This window comes from Colossoma macropomum, unplaced genomic scaffold (genome assembly GCF_904425465.1).
Source record: "Colossoma macropomum unplaced genomic scaffold, Colossoma_macropomum, whole genome shotgun sequence".
Lineage (NCBI taxonomy): Eukaryota > Metazoa > Chordata > Actinopteri > Characiformes > Serrasalmidae > Colossoma > Colossoma macropomum.
In genome coordinates, this window is record NW_023494797.1 from 11599673 (window position 1) to 11612802 (window position 13130).

A 13130-nucleotide genomic window follows, 5' to 3' on the forward strand; every position below is an offset into this window, starting at 1 on the left:
GTAGGTGTCATACGCTGTCATGAATTGTCATGACAGATTTTGTGCAATAATAAAATAGTATCATTACTGGTAAGTGTCATGTCAGATCTCACAATAGTGGATATTATGACAGCTAATTAGAGTGTACTTCTTAAAAAATGATCATGTGACATAAGCTGACATGACATCAAACATTATAGTGTCTGTCATGATAATCACTAATACATTATATTATTGAACATAATCTGTCATGTAACTTCATGACAGCGTATGGCATCTTCCAACAATCAACACAGAAGTCAATGGTCACCCAAATCTTTTCTGTAAAATAAATCCCCACAACGTTTCATAACCAGCTCAACATGAATCTCAACTTGACCACATGTAGGGTAAAGAAAAATTGTGTAAATTTGTCTTTTCTTCTAAGTACCTCACTGAGCAGAACAATTAATTATGCATTACCTTAACACGCTTTAAGCGTTGTGGATCTTACCTCTGTGACTGTTGATGTATATTTTCTTCTCTCCAGCAAGGTGTGCATGGTCATTCTTGTCACCAATGGTGATGGTGAGCGTGCTGGTAACTGTTTTGGGTGGTTTTCCACTATCTGTCATGATGACCGGCAGCAGGAACTCCTTCTGTCTCTCCCGGTCAAAGGCCCTGAGTGCCATAATGGTGGCAGTGTCATTTTCATTATCCTGCAAGTGAAAGTCACTGCTGTAACGGTACTCAAGAGGGACAGAGAAAGTGAATGGTGACCCGTTCTCCACAGAGTCTCGGTCAATCGCTCTGAGTAATGTGGAGCTTGTGTTGAGCCGGACCACCTGAGGTCCTGGAACATTCTCCCAGACCACTGGAGAGTAGGCGGCCTCAAACTCTGGTCCATTGTCATTCACGTCCAGCAGGGACAACTGGATAGTGGCGGTGCCAGTCAGTGGTGGAGTTCCGTGATCAGTTGCTAGGATGACCAGGTGATGCTGGGCGGCCTTCTCCCGGTCCAGCTGACTAGCCACAGTGACCAGGCCACTCTGATCCACCGAGAACAAGCTGTGTGGGTCAGATTCTGCAGCTATGCTATAGGTAATCTCCCGGTTCAATCCTGAGTCTGAGTCACTTGCGGCCACCATGGCCACACTGGTGCCAACTGGGACATCCTCTCTGAGGGCTGGGAGCTGCAGGAAGTGAGGGATGAAGACTGGAGCATGGTCATTGCAGTCTTCTATCTCTAAGGTGCAGTGTAGCAAGCTGGAGTAGTCCAGGTCCTCCACTTTAATGGTCAGATTGAACCTCTGCTCCCCTGGCCTTTCATAATCCAGACGCTTCTTGAGGCGCAAGGTTCCTCGCTGCTCTTGCCGGTGGCTCACCATGTAGAACTTCTGTTCTGGATCTCCAGCCACTATACTAAAAGTCAACTGACCATTCTCCCCAGCATCTGCATCCTCAGCAGCCAGCTCAAGCACAGCTGCATTTTGCTCACTGCTCTCAGGTATCCTTGCTGAACAAGAACGGTCCAAGAAACGAGGGGCATGGTCATTAACATCCTTCACGTGGATGGTGGCAGTCGCTGTTCCAGTCATGCCACCTCCATCCCTGGCTTCCACCACCAATATATATGACTCTGTCTGTTCCCGGTCAAGTCCAGCCATGGCCACAGAGACAGTTCCTGTGGCCGGGTTGATGGTGAACATATCCACTCCACTGTTGCCTCCATTGAGGGCAGCATTACCTAGAATCCTATAGGCCAGAACAGCGTTCTGTCCTACGGCCGCATCATCCAAGTCAGTGGCAGTCATCTCCATTACAGATGTGCCAGGAGGGGAATTTTCTGCCACATCTCCATGACAACTGTCTGGAGCACAGGCAAAGACAGGTGCATTGTCATTAATGTCCCATACGCTGATGATGACGTCTGTGAATCCAGTCAGCCCCTCGCCGCCCTCATCCGTGGCTAAGACCACAAAACGCCAGACCGCCCGTGCTTCTCGATCCAAAGTCCTCTGGGCATAGATCTTCCCTGTCACCTCGTCGATGATGAACTCGCTCTCAGCTCCCTGACCATGCAGAGAGTAGCGTAGGGCTTCCTGGTCAGCATCCTTATCTGGGTCAGAGGCTGTTACCTTCAACATCAAAGGGAATATGTTAGGGCTTCCTTTTTCTTTTTTTGCTACACTGACACCAGCTACATTTTTCTTGAATTATTGAAGCGTACAGACTTGGAGTCACGCGTGATTGACCTATGGTTAAACATGCGTTTTTCCCAGATATGAACATTCTCAGATAAACTCCAGCAGGGAGCAACTTGCAGCTCAAAACAAGGCATAATTCAGCTTAAGACTTCCACTCAGAAACTAATAGACAAAAGTAAGTAAGTATGCATTTCCATAGCACAGCTTGGACAAAGAGCATGATGTCATCGACTGCAATCCAGGCTTTTCAAAAAACAGCTTCAGCGAGAACATACTCAAAAGACTCTAGAATCACATAATTATTTTAAAAAGCATAAAAAAACACTTTAAAATATGTGAAGAAAACAACTGTGGCCGAAATCAATCAATCCATTCAACCAGATTTTGAGACTAATACAAGTCCTTGCCATGATAAGTACTTGTGTAACCATTTAAAATCTGAGTACCCTGTAGCATGATTCATTTCCCTGCTCATTCAAAATTAATTACACGCCAATTTTCAAGGCAGGAGGTGACTGAAACTCTGTAAAAGTCCATGAATTCAGGGAAATGGGACTTATTCACCACAAGCTCCCAGTAGTAAAAAGTGTTATGAAGGCATGATTTGACCTAGTTTTGTGCTGTTGCGATGTTGCCTTTTGTTTGACTTTATGCAGATGATGGAAAAATCAGGAGGTTGTGATCTAAAAATGAATGCAGTCACCTAGCCTAAAAGCATGATGCAATTTGCATAATGCTAATAGTCAGCTTCTAGCAATTGGTGTTTAGTATTCATAATGGAACGTGAAAGCATTTTCTCCTAATCTTTTATAGACCAAAATGGTAAAAGCGGAGCATCGCTAGACACCTGACATCTCGCATTAACCTCAAAGACACTTTGGTGGGCTGCATCTCACCTGCAGTACGAACACCGGAGAACCGTCCAGCTCCTCCGTCACGCTGCCATAGTACTCATTGACCGAGAACACTGGTGCCTCATCATTCTTATTCACCACATTGACCACCACAGCAGTGTAGTCTTCCCACTTCCCATCTGAGGCCAGAACATGAAGCTTGTAGCGTTTAGTCTGCTCATAGTCCAGCGGCTGGGCGACGAAAATGGTCCCCACCTCCGGCTCCACGTCAAAAACACCGCCCGTGTTGCCTGACGTGATCTGGTAGCGCAACTTAGCGTTGGCACCTGCAAAAACAACAAAAAAGAACAAAAGTCTATTTCAGAAGGATATTTCTTAAAGCGGATTTTCACAATTAGCTAAACAACTTTTTACCTTTCCTGGGATCCACATATAATATTTGTGTCATTTTATGTACCAAACATAACAACCACGATTCAATTTATATGACCTTTTTTATCTCTTACTATTAAACTGTATGTTTTCGTTACTGTGCTTTTAAGACTGACACAGTCATATGCAAAAGTTTGATCAACCCTGGTCAAATGACTTCTGTGCAACTTAGAAAATCAACAAAACACGTTATTTGCGTAAACCTTTGCACAAGACTATATGTAAATAATATCTGTTCTGATTGGCTGCCCTGCATTGTGGCTTAATCAGACGACAGTCCAGCCTGAAACACTGATCAAAGCCTCAATGTAAATGGGAGGAGCTAAACTGCTCTATGCTGAATAGCAGACATATGTAAATACATCGGTTTTTGTGACACAAAAAAATTATTTCAAAACATGCAGCTTAGTTTGTGTATGAAGCAGCTTATGGACTGTATGAAGTGGGAGTCAATGGCACATTTTGACATTTTACACACCACATTAACTTGGTGATTTGAAAAAGAGAGGAACATCTAGTTTTCTATGATATGGACTTAAGCCCAAAGTCAAATCTGTGATTTGATTGTCCAATAGGAGGATATGTTCCTATTGTCTTATGGCTTAACTCCTGCTTTTTGAGATCTTCTTTAAATATCATGATCAGCCTTTGCTAACCTTTAGGGCAGATATAAAGTATGTAGCATCTTGGCAAAGAAGGAGACCAAAAGAGGCCATGATTTCTGATATGAGAAGTGATTATTAATAACACTAGCAGAAAAGGCTAATTAACAACACTAACACCAAACAACAGCTAACAAACAACATGGGCGAGGCACATGGTGCAGGTCTGCATACCAAGCCTCTAGAGCCCCTTCTGCGCAGCATAGAAAGTGGCAGCCGTCACTGTGTTGTTATTGCTTACTGCTATAATGGGGCCTTTCAACACATCTAACGGAAAAAAGTGTTTTTGTCGTATTATTCCTTCTATCTGCAAACTACCTACTTCTAAAAGTGTGCCTACAGTTGCAGATCTTGCACGTTGTCTTATTTTCTCCTCCACTCAAAGCCACCCTTGTCCCGCAAATCTGAAAAACGTAACTTGGAATTAATGAAGTCAATCGAGCTATTGGCGGCTTAGCTTTCCTTCCAATTAAACTATGACAAAGGAAAAATGGAAAGCCTCAACAAGAACGCAGCCCTACCGACCTCAGCGAATAAGGGAGAAGCCGAAATCTCTCAAGAGGATGGCAACTCCAAGCATGAAAAGGAGAAGACTAGAATAAGAGGAGGAATACTTAATCTTACAGCCTTCGCAACATTAATGAAATCGGCGAAAAAGGCGCATGAATGAATCAGTTTGTGTTTTGTACGTTAGATTTACACTCGGCAGAGATCGACTCCCTGTGGAACGCTCTGAGTACGCAGAGAGATGGCATAAACAAACAAAGTGGATAAACAAACAGCGTAAAAAAAAACATACTCCAGAGCAAGTTGCACCCCCCCCAGTCCCCATTAGGGTTCCTCAGATTTCTCAGGTTTTTTCAGTTTCTCTGCTGATAGAGGGATAATACAGTAGAACACAACAGACGAGGAGCAATTCTCCACCTCGCTGTTGCCCTGGGCAACTCCGATAAATGCTGTAAAAGTGCTATAACATTAGCACTTTAGCAGTTAGCGCTTTCACAGTAGTCTTAACCTCTTGAACCCTAAGGGCGTGTATGCACTGTTGGGGTGATGCAGTACAAAGTAACTCATTACAGTTACAGTGATATAATTAATTTTTCATGTAACTAAGTAGTGCAACACATTACAGTTTAAATGTTTGTAATCACATTACAGTTGCTGACTTTTGGTAATAATTTATAATAAAGAAGCCTCATTCAGACTTAAATAAGGTATTGTTCTTTGTTTAAAAAAATGATTGATTAACTATACATTAAGCTTTATTCATTATGACCTGTACGTACGTGAAAATCACTGGAATTGCATTATTAGTTTTAATGATGTACATCAAACAATTTGTCAACATATTATACAAATTATTCAGCATGAATTACCATATGTTTTGTGCATAACTGGCATTTTTTCCTTCAGGTTCTAGATTGCATAACTTTGCATGACTTTTTATAGCTTTAGGGTAAACAGGAGTTTGATGAATCATTAATAGTTTAAGATGTGTTACACATTCTAAAGCAGAGTTTTAGTCCTCTATAATTAGAGACTAAAAAGTGCTAAACATGTTTAATATCTAAAGTAAAGATCAGTTTAGGACATTAGGCATGTAATTAAAATGCTATCTATATGCTACACAGAATCTATAGGAATAAAATGTTGGCAGTTATACATTAATAAGATGTGAAACTTAATTTCATATCTTATTAGTGTATAACCTGATTAATTTATGCTCAATTATTTGCCTAACAATGTCTTGAATTGTTTACTGCACATTTTTTACAACTAATAATGCAACTATTAGCGATTTTCTATTACTGCAACTATTAGCGATTACTAGTACGGGCCACTATAAATAAATCCGTCTTATGTGAGCTTTAGTGAACAAAAAATTAGGCCCCAGTATGTGTCTCTTAAGTAAAGTGACATCAGAATTTTGTTACTTGTATTACTCACATGTTTCTAACAGTCCAAAATTAATTATACACAGTGTCTTAAAAACATGAATTTCCTCTATATAGATTATCCTTGTATGTAATTTGCATGCATGTGATACTACAACTTTTGACTGCATGGTTATTTCTTTCCAAATAAAGTACTTTCCAGTTGACACACTAAAGTAATCCCAATACAGTTTAAGAGATTAGTAATTTGTAATGGATTCCTTTTGCCTAAGTAACTTCCCCAACACTGCCTGTATGTAGGCCAACACTTCCTCATACTCATACTTACATATTAGTTTCATAGTAGGTACAAAGTAATAGGTTACAGCAGGGATGTTGATCTGAGGGACTCTCTCGGTGCTGGACACCGGTCCTTCAGTTTTTTATAGCATTATAATAACGTAATTATTTTTCATGTAATGAAGTAGTGTAATGCATTATAAAGTCTTAGAATGACATAATACTGACTGAATAAGAATTTAATTACTTGCGTTGCTTCATCAGTGTTGCGCAAAAGTCTTTGGCACCTAAGCACATTATTTAAAACCATTTATTTTAGCAGTACAAATGTTTCTGCTGGTGATATACAAAAGAGTATATTATCACCCCCAGCCATCACATGGATTTGTTAAATTATATCACCAGCACACCTGATTTAACTTAATGAAGCAGTAATTAGTCAAATCATGTATTGGGTAATAACAACTGTTAACACCTTAAATGGTCAAGAGCCGCCAGTGGGCCTCATAATTCTATAACCTAAGAACAGCTCCACCAGATTGCATTGAAGTCCCTGTAGTTACTGAATAATAAGCCTTAGTAGGTAATAAGCCTGAGATTTTAAGGGGTTAATACTGGGCTGCCACTAAAGGTTTAAAAAGGGTTAACTGAACACATACGTAAAATCATTACTTACTGTGTTGACAAAATTTGTATTTATTCTAATATTAGTGCTTTTCTAAGCAAACAATTACTATACTTAGTTTTCAAATGTCAAAGACTTTTGCACAGTACTGTACTGTAGCTGACTACACAGCTTCATTGTGAATTGTGAAGCATCTAATCATGCTGATATGAGTCATAGAACAAAAAAACCTGCTCTGAAAGAAAAGAGTGCCCTCATGTAAACAGAACCTGTTTTAGTTCAGGAACAGGATCTCTGTTTCACTCATAAAATTTTATTTGCAGGCAGCTGTTCTTCTTCCAGCTGGCAGTAGTACTTGGTTTTTGATATAAAGAAAGCTGCAGGTGCTCGTATTATCTTGGCATGGTTGTCTTTGTGGACAGGTGTGAACTGTTTTCACAGCAGGGGATTCCTCATCACTCCTTTTTCACACCTCACTTATAGCTCAACACAGATTCACAACGTTGCACACAGAGATCCAGCAGCATTGTTAATTTAATAACAGAGTTATGGGAAAAACAAAAAACATTAATTAATTACCTCCATTCTGGAACAAAAAGTATAAAAATATTTTCTTGTAAATATCTCATACTTAATAGTTTTTAATAAATATATGCTCATTTGAAATTTGATGCCTGCAACACTTTATTAAAAAAGCTGGGACAGGAGCATGTTTGCCCCAGCGCAACATCACTTTTCCTTTTAACAGCACTTAATAAATGTTCAGGGATTGAAGACACCAACATATCCAGTTTTGAAAGCCTATATTTTTTGTCATTCTCCAGTTGCGTGACTCTTCAGATAGGCCTTTTAGGTTGTCCACTCACACCACCCATATCTTGACAGATGATGACTATTGAACTTTACATTGGTAACAATCTGGATGGTATTTACCTTTTTAGCCCAGAGAACACGACATCCATTATTTTCATAAATAACCAAAAAATCTGACCCTGAGACACGTTTCCACAGTGCATCCATCCATTTCTGATGAGCTCGTGCCCAGAGAAGTTGGCAGCATTTCTGGATGCTGTTGACATATGACTTCTACTGTGAATAGGACAGCGTTAACTTGCATCTGTGGATTCAGTGACAGACGGTGTTTATTGACAATGGTCTTCCGAGCCCATGTGGTGATGTCCTATCTGAGGGATCGAAGGTCATGGGCATTCAGTTGTGGTTTTTGGCCTTGCCCTTTCCATTTCTCAGGATTCCGCGAATCTTCTGATGATATTTTGAACTTTAGAGAGTGAAATACCTACAATCCTTGCACTTGCTGGCTGAAAAATGTATATTTTAAATTGGTAGATTTTTTGATGATGCATTTTTGGCAAAGTGGCGAGCCTTGACTTATAAAGGACTAGACAGTTTTTCTTATATGTCCAAGCATAATTGTATGTTTTTGACCACTGACAATGTTTCTAGTCTTAATCTGCTCTGTCCCAACTTTTTTGGAACATGTTACAGGCATAAATTTCTGAAAAAAAAACAATTAGTAGACAAGACAAAAAAATACATATCTAGTCTTTGTACTGTTCTTTTTCAAATACAAACGAAATTAGATGTATAAATCACTGCTTTGTTGGCATTTTATCTACCGTCCCAACCTTTCTGGAATTGCTTTTATATCTTGTTCAGATCAAAAGCAGGTATAGTGACAGGCCTTTTGAATGACATTTATCATGATTGTTTTTTCTTTCTAATTAAAGTACTGAAAGGACAGCTGTGCTTTTCCTTGTATTTTTCTACAGGTACAGATCTGCATGTGTTTTAGTGAGCATGTAAAGAGAAGAAAAGTAATGAGTATTGAGATTAACTATCCCAACACTGGTAGATACTGAATAGGTTTTCAGATTAATAAATAAATAATAAGCCTGAGCTTCAAGAGGTTAGGAAAAGACAGAAGCAGAGGAATTTAGCCAGATTCTTCAGGAAGACGTGGCTGAATAGTAACTTAAGACTGAAGCGTGTTTCGTCATGATGAGGCTTAAGGCCCTTAGTAGGCCTCTGATAAACGTCTGATGAGATCGGCGCTGCTGATATCCACGAGCACGGACTCCAGCTGCAGCAGAAGGGATGATGTGTTTCAGACGAGGATTTATGGACTCAACCAGGCTAGCTGATGAGGAGTGAGTTATGTGTCGACTCTGCTGTGCTGTGTGGGTTTACGTGAGACAGGGAAATGAACCAGAGAGCTTATCTGGGGGTTTTTCATGCACTTGTGACGTCCATATTAAAGCACATAGGAGGCAGGGGTAACGTGGCATTGATGTGTAGTCTGCAAGATATGACTCACACATGCATACTGAAAGGCCAATGCACAGCTCTATATCGTCATAGCACCTGTTAACTCTTAGAAGTCTAGACTTATTAATTTTATGTCGCATTACTATTTAATTACATATTTATCACACACATATTGGGTTAGACTGAAGCACATTTACATTCAATTCACATTCTTTGACAGTTTTCAATCTGTGCTTTTGTCTGTTCATTTCAATGGCAAAAAAGTAAAGGATGTTTTTTTTCTGATGAGCTAAGAGTAAGAAATCATGTCAAATTACTCCAGATTTCTTTAGTTTTAGGTGATAACTGTTAAAGAAACATGCAGCACACTTTCTGGTATATACAATATATGTCCAAAAGTTTGTTTGAATTAATACGAGTCTGGGAAAGCCTCACACTACATGCTAGAACACTGCAGTGAGTATTTGATTGAATTCAGCCACAGGAGCATTACTGAGGTCAGGTGCTGATGTTGGAAAACACATGGATCACAAATGACACCCCAACTCATCCCTAAGGTATTGAATGGAGCTTTATCACTCCAGAGAATGCAGTTCCACTGTTCCACAGCCCAGTGCAAGGGGGGGCGTTATACCCCACAAAACTACGCTTGGCATTAGGCATGATGACCTTAGGTTCATGTGTGGCTATTCTAGATCATCCCATTCTACTGGCAATGATTTTCTATTTTTAATTTTCATTTGTTTTGGAGGTCCCTCAGTTGAACTATGCATTTTTCTTGTATAATAATGTGGCTTTTCCTGGTAAATCCCACTTTAATGATGTAATAACATAATATTTCAGAATGACCTCTAGGGAGTCTATACAAAATCATATTTTGTCCAGGTGTCTGCTTATTTAAGAAGCTGGACTCCTCTGTTCAGACTGTTCAAACTGACAATTTTCCTGATACATCACACTCAACTTTTTCATAACTTTGCTATGTTTCATACTTTCAGTCTTTTTCAAATGTTTCATAACTGGAGGACAAAATCAGTTGAAGACAAAATCACAAAATTTCATCCAGCTTGAAAAAGATAGAAGGCAAAACAATAAAACCCACAGTACAATCTCAAAAACAGACACTGCAACAAAGAATAAATTCTTAAGCTTCTTATGCATTTATAACAGTAGTGTTACACATCTGAAAAGAGCTTGCAGATGTATACACTTGAAGACAGTGTAAATATTACAGAGTATGTTCTATTTTTCATGAGTCAGAAGACATGATCTTAAAGTTTCTTCCTGACTTTCGCTTGAAAGAGCTGGAACATCTTTATAATCTCTTGAATAAAAATCTTTGAATGGGATGGAAGAATGCGAAGTATTCCGAGTTATGAATTATGAATGCCGTTATATTATGGGGAAGAGTAAAGTGAAGAATTTCTATCTGGGCAGTGGAAGTGTGCTATACACAACATCCAGAACTGTCTGCTGCCCATTAGGATTTGAAGGCTGAGCTCACAATGGGGGAGAATGCAAAAGGCCTGAAAGCCTTTTAAAGAATTTCTAAATGCTATGATCAGTATTCCTTTCATATTTGTTTTTTTTGTTTTTTTTTTCGCTTCAGGGGTCATTGGCGCAGTCTGCAACTGGCCCTGCGTTCTTTCTGCTTCACCTCCAGCGTTTTGAATCTGCCCCTCACGCTTCCTATTTGTCTCGGCCTACCTTCGTCTTCGTCATTAGCGCTGACGGTGAGGATGGTGGAGCCCACGTCTGCGTCTTCATCCACGTCGACTTCATACACCGTCTGCGCAAAGACCGGCTTGTTATCGTTCACGTCGCTGATGAAAATCCGCACGTACGCCGTATCTGAGGGGAGAGAGCAAACACACATATATGAGATTAAACAACCACTGCTGATCTTATTCTGTCAACCTGAACACCTTTTCCTTCTCTTCTTACCCTGTCCTTATCTCTTCACCCCCCCCTTTCTCTTTTAACCCTTTAATGCTGGGACAAGAAAACCTCTATTTCTGCCTTTTATTCTACCTTTTTCCTTTAATTATGTGATTTGTCAATGCTGCTGTCACTTGTAGCCTATTTTGAGATCACTGCTGTTATAACAAACCTTATATTCCTGAAACAGTACCTTTACAGGAGCGCTTCACTTTACTGTAAGTTAATGTAACGAGATTTGAAGTCATTTCTATTGGTCCATTCATCATGAAATGTCCATAAATTCTAAAAGCCATTTTGTTGTAAATGGTAAGGAATTAAAAACCAAAAACTGGATTTGATATTCCATGGATTTGGTGACATCAACAATAGTTAAAGAACACAATCTGACAGTTGAAAAATTGCTTTGATCATTTGGTTTGTGTCACAAACTGCCATTTAAAAATATAATTCGGAACATTTCAGTTTCAGTTTATTTTGTTACTCTAGTTAAACAAATCAATAATAAGTGTCTCCATAGTGATGTGAATTCATAAATTCTCACAGTTCTTCCAACAAGAAAGGCAACATGAAGCTTCTTTTATATAGTTATAGATGATGCAGTAGCACATTGAATTCTCCATTTACAGATCCATTTTCCTGTCCAATGCAGACAAGCACATGGCCAAAACTACTCTGGGGCAGATTTTAATGAGTTAAAGTTGAAAAAAGACAAACTCTGAATGTAGCATAGGGGAAACATTAACTATAAGAGAGTTAAAATGCCACCATAGATCAACTTTTTGCCCCTTCCCTACGTTTTACCCTATCTGGTTGGTTGCTAAGGTGTTACTAGGCTGTTGCTATGGTATTCCATTTGGTTGCTTTGGTGTTGCCAGGCCACTGTTATGGTATCCCAGGATGTTGCTAAGGTGTTGCTGGGCTATTCCTATGTTATCCTAGGTGGCAACCAAGGTGCTGCTAGTTCATTGCTATGGTATGCCAGGAGGTTGCTAAGGGTTGCTAGGCTGTTGCTCTGATATCCCATGTGGTTGCTAAGGTGTTGATAGGCAATTGCTTTGGTTTCATATGTGGTTGCTAGGCTGTTGCTAGGCCATTGCTATAGTACCCCAGGTAGTTGCTAAGGTGTTGCTTTGCCATTGCTGTGGCGTTCCAGGTGGTTGCTAAGGTGTTGCTAGGCTGTTGCTATGTTTTTTAATTTGGTTGCTTTGGGGTTGTCAGGCCACTATCTCTCTCTTATCTCTTAGAAGCTGAGAGATATTACTGCTATTTTGCTGTCCTATTCAAATGCTATAACGTAATTACACATTTAATTACATACTGAATAGACCACCCAAATGTTTCCCTGATGCTTAAAAATGAATGACTTGTTAATGGCCATTTTTGACTGGTAATTAAATGAACAAAGGGTGGTCTCTGACTTTTGCACAGTTCTGAACACATACTTTCTCTCTCTCTCTCCCTCTTTGCTTCCCTCTCAGCCATCCTTTATCTCCTTTCCCCCAATTCCATCCTCTCCCTATTTTCCCCTCCTCTGTTTGTCTCCTCCATTTTTCTCCCTCTCTTCATCTCTCTATCTTCCTCTCATCTCCGCATTTCTGCTTTGTGTTTGAAGCCATCAAGAAGGCAGATGTGAGGAGATGTGAAGAGTCCCAGGGGTTCGAGATTGGACGGGTGTGGGCTGGATGGGGAAAGGGGAGGTGGGAGTTGAGGTGGCGGAGGGGGCAATCCCATCTAATATTCCTCCCTTTGATATCACTTTCAAACGAGACATAATTTGCAATATACTCCTCAAGATGAGATCAATTATTTAAACTGGTTGCAGAGACGGCTCATGCAACCGTAATGGATCTAAACAACGGCACGGTGGAAAAAAGAACGCGTACGGTTCAGTCCGACAGACTCCGGCTGTAGATGCTGGGGTGTGCGTGTAAATGAAAGAGAGCAAACGCGGCGCCTGTCAGCCGCTGACAGGTTGACGTGTCATTCAGAGC

At 40.1% G+C, this 13130-nt stretch overlaps 1 protein-coding gene across 1 annotated transcript in view; it reads right to left on the reverse strand.

Moving 5' to 3' along the window:
* si:ch211-186j3.6 (neural-cadherin) overlaps positions 1-13130 on the reverse strand; it is a 361416-nt gene that overhangs the window by 133690 nt on the left and 214596 nt on the right. The window contains exons 16-18 of the mRNA XM_036584289.1: positions 10906-11049; positions 3062-3345; positions 473-2096 (exon numbers count right to left, since the gene is read on the reverse strand). Coding sequence (XP_036440182.1) covers positions 473-2096; positions 3062-3345; positions 10906-11049 — 2052 coding nt within the window. The remainder of the gene's footprint in view (positions 1-472; positions 2097-3061; positions 3346-10905; positions 11050-13130) is intronic.